Genomic DNA, 10447 nt, shown 5'->3' on the forward strand with positions numbered 1-10447 from the left:
GTTTTATAATTTCCTTTCCTTTCAGAATCAACTTTTATCACCATCGAACCAAACGATCTCTGGAAACAGATGAGCCCCCTGTTCTCAAAGAGCTTCATCATGCACATCTCAAATCTGAAGAAGAAACTAAAAATGAAGAAACTCTTGCAACTGCTAAGCAAATCACTCGACAAGGGCGAGGGTGGTGCGATGACTCCTTTGGTGTTCTCTGTATGATTTTCAATGCCTTCAAAGGAGATAAGGTGGGTGGTACATGCATGTGTTACATCCAATAACATCTTGAGAGAGATTGAAGAGTTAGCATACTTATGTTGATATTCAAAATCGGTTTAAGAGGGTCATTAGAGTCATTTCCCCTGCTTTACACTTGATAATATAAATAAGGGCTCTCAAGGAGGAAAAAAAATCAATCTTTCTAAAAAAAAGTCATTTGAAAATATAAACATAAAAAAGGCCGCACTTTATTTCTTACAATGTCCCCGGAGATTCAAAATTTATTTTCTGAAAAACATAGTTTGAAACTTTAAAAAAAAAAATGAAAATAATCCCAAGAACTTTACTGTACCGTGAGACCCCTTCACAGTAAAATCAACCATGATTATGTTATTCCATTATGACATAAATTATTTAATTAATGTTATTATATAATGTTCCTCTAATTAGTCAGATGGAGTTGCCCTAATTAAGTATAAGTAAACGTTGAAAAATTACAGAGTCTTCCTATGACCTAGGAATTTTCTTTGAAGTCTATCTATATTAAGTATATTTCCTTCATTAAAAGCGATCTTGAATTGAATCTACGCACATTGAGTTCAAGAGAATATTTTCTCTCGAGCACATTTTCCATTGAGCTATGTCGTGTTCCATAACATAATTGGTGTTGTTAAGATTCATATATTTTTGTATTGGTCCACGGACCAATTTAGATATTTTTCCGTACTTCTTTGCCTAAAATATAAAGGAAAAAAAAAAAAAAAAAGATCTCTTCACAGTGACAGTACATGGATATATGTAGGATTTTTTTTCGGGGTAGTTGAAGATAGGAATTGCGCAAGCTCAGAAATTTTAATGACTTTAAAAAAAAAAATCATTCTCGTATTTATAATGAGTTTTTTTTGGAGGATGCATGGTCTAGCTATGGTCTATAGAATAAGATCTGGAGGGTAAAATAGAAATAAAAATTTTAACGTGGTGTAAGAAGTTAGGAATACATTTTTAAGGAAATCGTGCTGAGTATCAAAGAATTATTTAAGTATTTATCACAATATTTTTTCGTTATAAAATATAAATTTTAATTAATTTGTATCCTAAAAATACAAAAAAAAAAAATTATATATAAATATATTCCCAACTTCATATCCCAGTTATAATATAATAACACAGCTACATTTACTGAATAATACCAGAATATATTAAATGAATGTTAAAATATCTTTTTTTTGTTTTTGCCCATTCAATTACTAAGTTTTACTTTTATGTATACATTTTTAAGAGAGAAAATATATGTAAAGTATTTCAGCCGAATCGTAAAGCTTTCTCTTCCCCTCTCCCTTAAATACACTATTTGAAAATATAAATAAATGGTTATATAATATATAAATATATATATATATATATTATTACGATTCAAAGACTATTCGATGCGTTTTCTTTTTGCTCAAAGAAGAAAATAAAGGCATAGGAAGTCTATGCCTATTATATTATTAAACTATGCATGCAATAGTTGTTGCTTTTTTTAATAACATTTTTGTCAAGAGCATTAGGTATAAACTAAATCTTCAATACTAAATATCAATACAACACAGTGGAAGTCAGATAAGACAATCTTGAAGGGAATCATTTCTCAACAATCTGTTTTAAGTTACTTCCAAACGATGTATCTCTAAATTCTCTAATGACAAGCTCTTTTACACATTTTCTAGTAAAGTAATGATATACCCCCAAGTACGAGTAGTATCAACTATAATTATATAAAAATCTTATTTTTTTATTTTTGGTGTGTCAACATAAAAGGAATCTTGAATAAAATAAAGAAAAGGAGATATGTCCAATATATTTGATATAAATTCAGTTTTCATATATACCTATAATTCTGTCATATATACTTTTATTTAAATTTCAAGGAAAAAAATGAGAAACCCAAGAGTTGTAATTATAGTTTAGATCTTTTAATGGGTTTATGTGAGTTAATTTGGCCTCTATATGACCTTTCAAATACATAAAATATAGCAATTCCTAGTTTTTTCATTGCAAATATTAATATTTATCACTGTATTGCAATTTTCGGCGTCTCCGTAATCAAAATATATTATTGATTTAATTTGAATAAGAATACAAATATTGTTCAAAATCAATTTTGAAAAAAATAAATCATTTTTGCTTACATTTATGCTGAATGTGTGGGTGTTGTGTTTAAAATAAGAAAGTACAAAGTCTACTAAAGTTTGTTTGAGACACAATAGATCCGAAATATCACGCAACAACTTTAAATAGTATTCCCTATATATCGTGGTACTGTCAATAAATCGCTCGATTGAATAAAATAAGGAGATATATACAAATAATTGCCGACTTGGTTCATAGTGTTACATTTTTTTCTAAATTCCAATACTTTAAAAAAGCAATAGCTTTAAGTTGAATGTGTAATGCCAAAGGAAATGTTTAAAATGTATTGGCATTAAAACAATATTTATTGAGTGGTTCGTGATTTGTTTAAGTAAGAGAAAAATATAGATAGAATAACAATTTATATATATGTAAAGATATTTGAGATTAGAGAACTGGTTCTTAAGATCCAGATATTCGGATTCAAGGTGGCTGGCTTCTACTAAAGCTGAATATACTTTGATCATTTTTATAATCCATTCAAGGGGATCTCACTTAGAATCTCATTTTTCAGGGATTTATCCTAGTTTTATAACCTACGGTAAATTTCAGGGACAGTTTGTGTTTCCTTGTTAATCATGTATGTAATTATTTCATAAGTTCCATTTAAACATATATAACCCCCAAAAATTAGCTTATTCATCACTCTCAATTTGATATTTTTTTACGGGTCGGTTTGTGTTAAAGAACTCAAAAGCGGGACTTACAGCCTTAAATAAACAACTCACTCACGATTATTGATAATGACAAAATGAAAAAATATAAAATTTATTATTTTTCTTAAAAAATAAAAATAAATATTTATATTTTACAATATTTATTATTTATTAACGTGATCCCTTTATTTATTTTTTACCCTCTAGGATTCCGTTCGAAAAAAAATTCCCCGAAAATTAAAAACTGAACTAACAGATTCGGGCAATAAAGTTTGTAATTTCAGAAAATATAAATATTTCAGGCTAAATTCTATAAAGATAATATTTTCTTACACTAAACTAATTAATGTTAATCGTTATTGGAACCTTTCATTTTGAAGTTAGGATATTGACCCCATGTCTATCAGCCATACAAATCCAAAACTCATATAACTGCCATTGTTTTTTTCTACTAAACTACACAACTTGGACTATGTTGTCCATCATCCAATTAGTCTATGAAATCATAAGATGTAAAATTTATAAATACTATTTCATTTTTATTTATTCCCATAAAAATCAAACTGATTCAAATTTGTTTGAAACCCCTTGTCTAAGCTTAAATATGTACAAAGACGTTTCAAGATGTAAGTGAATTTCTAGGACCCCATTTCTCGTATGCAATCAATTTTACTCCATATTTCTTTGAGACACACTACCAAGTCAAAAGGTCATTTGATACAGAGTTGATCTTTTCCCTGGGACGTTGACTCAACAAATTGTAGCAGTATATGTAAAATGTACATAGACTCTTCATAATAGTTTGATAACCTCTAGAAAGCATTCAACAATGTTTTGTAGTCTTGTAAAGGTCTAGAAACAATATTGTCAATAGAGATATGATATCCCCATTATGTGCATATGTGGTGCATCAATATATGATAGCCTTGAACAAAAAATAACTTCAAATATTTCAAATTCATTTGTTTATGTTTTATTTGGTTATTGTTTTTGATAATGTTTTAATTTATTTTTCATTAATTAAATAATATATAAGTTTGAAATGGAGGGATAAAAAAATATGGAACAAAAATCAAGACAAATTGTGATTTTTTTTTCCTCATACATATATTTGTACAATGTACATTGTTGGTAAATGCAACCCAATATTTCAAATAAATTCTATCTAAATATTTATAACTATTCCACTGCGATTTTGATTTTTCCTAATATAAGTGCAATTTACAGCGTCTCCAAATAATGTACAAAATAATTGGTTCATAAAAAACTAGTATAATAATATAAATGTAATGTACCTAGATAAGATAAATGAAAGATAAACCATTTCTACGGGATGCATTGATAATTGCAGTCATTCATATCAAATAGTTATTCCCCAAAAAATGTTTTTTTTTGCTTGTGGATTATTTTTCTTTTTCTTACTTTTGAAGTGGTTAACTAATTTATATGGGTATATAATGTGTAATATGCATTCTTCTTATCACGTGTGAAATTTTATTTAAATATATACAGGGTAGTCCAGAATGAGATTCTCATCAAAGTAAATTACTCACAGATGAAGGCTTGTATGGGAATATGTACTTGTTTACAAGTTTAAAGTTTGTCCTACCAGTATTTCATTGAATGTGATTGCCTTGGTATCAAAAAGCTTAAGCTGTAGCTTTTTTTATGGTCTTTTTTTTCGGTCTGGCCTGGATCCCTATTATGCTGTTTGACTTGGGTAACGAAATCCCCATAAATAACACTCTTAATGTAAAGACGTTAAAGTTAATAGGACTCTAATTCGGAACCTCTCTGTATATATTGTGTTTTCGTATGTATTGTGAAGAGGGAGAAAATAGTCTGTGCTAGGAGTGCTTGCATCATGTATGTAAAGAAAATGATTATTGCATTTTAATACATACACATTTCAAAGATATAAATACATACATAGACACCACATGTGGGGGAGAAAAATCCTTGCTCTTTTTTGTGGGATTTTTTTTTTTTAATATTGTTATCAACTTTCCTTTTCAACAGGACATTCATTCCAAGAATGGTAATGATAATAATGGAAAGTAAAGAGAAAGAGCCGAAAAATGAAGAAACGAACAGAAAAAATAAATATAATAATCTATTCTTTTAAAGATTGAAAACTACACAATTCCATATATTATTAAAATAAATATTAATAACTGTTGAATAGAAAAGTAAAAAGGCATTTATACTAATGACGAGACCATTAAAATTCACTACATACTAGCATAGGCGGGGAAAAGTCCTTATACTGCAAGTTCTAGTCGAGTTTCATGTCTTTGGCCACCAGTCACAGATAAGTCTAATTCTTTGAATATTTTTTTGAAGCTCTCAGGTTTATTTTAAGCTCATTTCAAGTCCATAATTATAATATAGGATTCAAAGTGTTTAAACTTTTCTTGAGTTTAGTATGAACTAGCTTTCTAGTCATAGTCAAATATCGAGTCTTTGATTTTTAGATCAATTCTAGTCGAAAGTCTTCAAAATATGGACTCAATTCCAAGTTGAGTTCTAAGTCTGCATCTGTTGCAAAGGTATAAACTATAAGCCAACCGATGCAATGTGTCTGTTAGCCTGTGAGGATTCTTTGGCAATGTGCTTTTTATGATACCACAGATGGCGTTACTTAATCATTTTTTCATCCCACCATATGCCGTTTTTCCTTCCCTTCGCATAGCTCACCATATGTTAATTCATGGGGGTGGAGTGGATAGTAATGGAGTATGCAAGTATACTCAACACACCTATAGGACAAAAAAATTGTCGTGAAACCAACCGTATTTGCACCAATTTTGATCACCTTATCTACGTTTCACCAATGGGGTTATAACTTCGGATAATACAACTATATACGCATTATGGCAATGCATCTTAGAAAATATTAATCGGTATAAGACTGTTATACTTTTTTATAGCCGGGATCCAAAGCTATAAACCAAGAGGTGCACGTGATCAATTAATGTGCAAATTAAGTTTGCTTATGTTGGCTAACGGCTCTGAAGGTACAACTAATTACTCTATAACTAACTTTGGAACCTCTATTAACAGCAAGATAGATCTGCAAAGGGAAGGAAAATTGGATAGGTAATACGCAATAATGATAATGTAACGTCAACTGTTGTTTCTCAAAGCAACATCTTGCGAAAGAGAAGTTTTATTGTAGCCAAATAATTTTATAGCTGTAAATCGATATAAGTCGATCTTTTGACCGGTTTTACGAACAAATTTGGGTTGGATAAGTGGACTTTGGAAAAGTTTGTTCTGGCTTGGGATCATTTACAATTCAGTCAGGACCGAATTTTTATAAATTATTAATGTCGTCACTTGTGTTTTTATATGAGCAAAATATCATTACCATGATGTCAAAAAATATTTTGAAGTAGAATAAATTTTGAATTGTCATAATTTGATATTCAATGTAGTATTTTATTCTCCTTTTGTAGTCAATATTCTCAATTAAGATTCTGAGAAAACATTGGTCAACGGTCTAAGGCTGAGGTCTCAACCAAAATATCGATTTAAAAACCTCACCTAAAAATTTGATATTCTACCGAGTATTAAAACGATTTAACCTATGTGATATATTTTGAATACTTTTATAGATTATATTTTTTTTAAGGGAACAATCATATCTGAATAATTGATACCCACAATCAAAATGTTGCAAGTACGTCAAAAAATCAAATTAATGTTCTACTTACATTATTGAAATACTTTTTTTTCTTATAGTTCATATAAAGGCTATATTTTACTTACAATATCATGGATTCTTATATTCGTTTTTTCTAAATAACTTTGTAATTATATTCTTACATAAGATGAGTGTAATTAAGAAGAGAGAAAAAAAAAAAGAAGAAAAATAGTCCAAAATTATTAATTATTTCTTATTTGTGAATTTGCTACGATTTATATGCAGCTTAATTAGGATCAGAGACTCATAAAAAACCAGTTTGTTAAAAAAGGAAACTGATAATTAATGTAGTTCCCCTGACAATTTGAAGAATAATTGAGAGAAGAGGTGCTTAACGGTTATGACGTTTTATTAAATTAGCTCCGAGCAGCAATGAGATAATGAATATATATATATAAAACACTCTGATATAAGTAGTGTCTTGATGGCAGCTTTAACAAATAAAAAATCTTATTTGATAGACATTACAGAAACTGTATCCATCAAAAAATATGCTTTTTTAACTTAGGATTGTAGAATTAATTTCATAATGACTAGTTTTTGATCGGTTAAAGAAGCTGAAGAAACTGCAGTCCTATAAGTCAAAAAAATTTAATCCCATGACGGGCCCTTTTTGGTCTTTAATATTAATTACAACTGCTGAAATGACGTAGAAAATGTATCATAATACATTGTCAGGATAGACACTAAATAAATGCTGACATATGTAATTCGTTATAAACTATGGGTTGCTGATACGTTATAATTTTCAAAATATTTAATAAGAGTATACATATTTTGCTATCAACAACATATATATTTTTGTCTATTTATGCTCCGAAAAATTAAGCCATTATTCCCATTCCATATTCTAATATTTAGAGAAGGGGTTCTCAATAGAAATGAATAGATTTGCAAGAAATGTTGAAACAGTGTTGAGTTTAAGAAATAATTGGTTTTATTAGTGATTCAATCAATTCTATGAGTAGTTTTATTTATTTATTTTCAATAACAAGTAGCTCATAGAATGAGACAGAGGAACCAGAAAGCAATTGCAGGCAAGTTCATTTACCTAATCAAAACTTGAAAACGGGAAACATGAATATTTTGAGATAAAGTGGGGTGAGGAGAATTGTAACCACAGTCCATAAGTGTTGTCAAAATATTTTTATACTGGTTCCAGTACAAAAATATTAATATATTTATCGGTATTTTGATACTCATTCAACAAAAATTTCATCATCTTTTTTTGACGATTTGATGACTTTTTAATAGAATAACATTGTAATTTTGTTCGTTACATTTAATATTTTAATAACGCTTCAGATATTGACTCCAAATAAATTTGGTAGAGTAAGGTTTGAAATGCTTCAGAAATAATACCACTATAATACATATATACTGGATAACATTATAATAAGTTGAGACAGGGATTCCTCGAAGCCTTTGTGCATGGTCAAGAGATTACATAAATAAAACATTTAGTTCAGAATATTTTATATGCTATAAAGTATTATCAAAATACTATAGGGTTCTACACTGGCTAAAAAAAATTGGAAATCACTAATATAAGGTATAGTTAATCTCCGATTATTATTCAGTTAATGGTTTTTCGACAAATAAAGAAAACTTCTGGTTTAAATTCCCATAATTAAATATTTTATTTATCTGCAAATAGGTTTATTAATATTGCTTTGAATTGTAGCCTTTACCTACAATATGTTTTCCGTTTAAAGAATGTACATAGCATGCTGGGAATTTTCATTTATGTAGCAATGTAATAGGAAAATCTTATTATACATAGAGTATGTAGTGCTCTAAGACAATTGCTTAAATAACAAACATTCCAGCCATAGACATTTTATTTATTTCAAATGAATACTATTTACTTACCAAGGACTGGAGAATGGTTTCTAACCAAAAATGTAGTGAGGACCCTCTACGACACTATTGGGATTATTAAATTTATTTTCAATAAGAAAAAAAAAATATCATAAAAAATATTATAGAAAGCGAAATTATAGGGACTTATCTGCGAAAATGTTAGTATCGGTACATTTCAATAATTAACCCTAACAGTTTTTTTTTGTAATTATGTATTATTTCGATTTGTAAATTAAAGGTACAATAAAGGATATTTATTTTCTGAACCAACCTGTCGTTGTAATGTGAATAAGAATCGCAGATATTTGCTAAAGACTTGTGCCTTTCTTACTTCCACATAAGTTTATTTTATGAATATTTTTTGTAGATTGTATTATTCATAGTTGACGGTAATTGAGTGAATATTCAACATTCCTACATTTGTTGCTGGTCAACACATACACACACAAAAAAAAGTAGAATTATTTTTTTTTGTTTTTATTTCAAAACTATGTCTAGAATATATTTGTATTCTAGAACAAATAATTATCATCAACTTTTATTACAAATTCTTTGGAGACACTGCAAATTGGACTTAAAGTAGAAGAAATTCATCGTCACAATGAAATAATACGAAATTGATGAGATTAATCTGAAAGACCATATCGAGGGCAAATTAAGTCTTATAAATCAAATCTATAGTAAATGTCTAACTCATTCAAGAAATTCGAATAGAATGCCTATTATAATTGATCGAAATATGTCTACGAATGACTTCAGTAGTCTTTTTATATGATATTAAATAAATGGAGACAATTTAATTCCTTTTTAGACCCAAATAGTTGTAAATTTAAAAAAAAGGGAGACTTGACTCAACCAACACAATAAAACATAGATGTTTATAGGATCAATAACATTTAATTGATTTCGTCTCCCTTGGAGAACTCTTCAGAAATAATAATATAACAATATTCTTAAATTCTCAAGCTTTTTGTTTTTTGTTGTAAAATGTTACAAAAAAGAAATCAAATCGAAAGGACCAACAAATTTCTATGGCTACTTATCCATAAATAAAATAGGAATTGAAGAAGTGATAGTCGCATAAATATAAAAATCCAATTATTCATATTGATATCCTTTCAAATAAGTCGTGCGCAAATGCGCAATTTATACTCGTAAAAAATATACACGTTAAGATTTGTTTTTGTTTTTTCCTACAAAAATAAAAATAAGTGATATTACTTACTATATATGTATGTGCCTACGTTCAATACATTAAATGATGTTGCTTATATTACCAGAAAGCATTAACAAAATATAAATATCGTTTTTCTTTAAATGTAATGCTTTCAAGATTTTTGTAATATTTGTGTGTGTGCTTTAAATTTATATATAAATACATAAATATTCTTATTTAGTCAAGTGAAAGAGATGCTGAAGGCGGTGATATCCCCTCCCTTTCCTCTCTCAACTCCCTGGAATCTCCCATGACACCCTGCCCCTCCACAGTAGAATATGTCACTCCCGTCTTTGCAAAGAACTATCAGGGTGTTTGGAGATATGTTGTACAAATCCCTTATGAGGGCTACTTTACACAAACTGTCGAAGTTGTCAAATGCTTGTAAGTACTCTATATTTATATGAAACAGATTTTTTTGAGACTTATCATCTTTGAATGTTTTAGGAGCACAAAGTGTGCATATATGGATGGTTCCTGCCTAGCTTCTCCTCGGTGGGTGAGTCTTTTGGTAGCAGAAATCTACTATCCTGATGCAACGTTTCCAGATCCATCTGCCTCTTTTGGGCGAAAGCCGGTCAAAGGAGGCTCACCTCCTAATGTAAGATAATAATCACATTA

At 29.0% G+C, this 10447-nt stretch overlaps 1 protein-coding gene across 1 annotated transcript in view; it reads left to right on the top strand.

Annotated features, from left to right (window-relative positions):
* spz6 (Spaetzle domain-containing protein 6) overlaps window positions 1-10447 on the top strand; it is a 39457-nt gene that overhangs the window by 28671 nt on the left and 339 nt on the right. The window contains exons 4-6 of the mRNA XM_040710065.2: window positions 26-242; window positions 10008-10210; window positions 10274-10427. Of these exons, the coding sequence (XP_040565999.1) occupies window positions 26-242; window positions 10008-10210; window positions 10274-10427 (574 nt within the window). The remainder of the gene's footprint in view (window positions 1-25; window positions 243-10007; window positions 10211-10273; window positions 10428-10447) is intronic.

This window comes from Lepeophtheirus salmonis, chromosome 4 (genome assembly GCF_016086655.4).
Source record: "Lepeophtheirus salmonis chromosome 4, UVic_Lsal_1.4, whole genome shotgun sequence".
Lineage (NCBI taxonomy): Eukaryota > Metazoa > Arthropoda > Copepoda > Siphonostomatoida > Caligidae > Lepeophtheirus > Lepeophtheirus salmonis.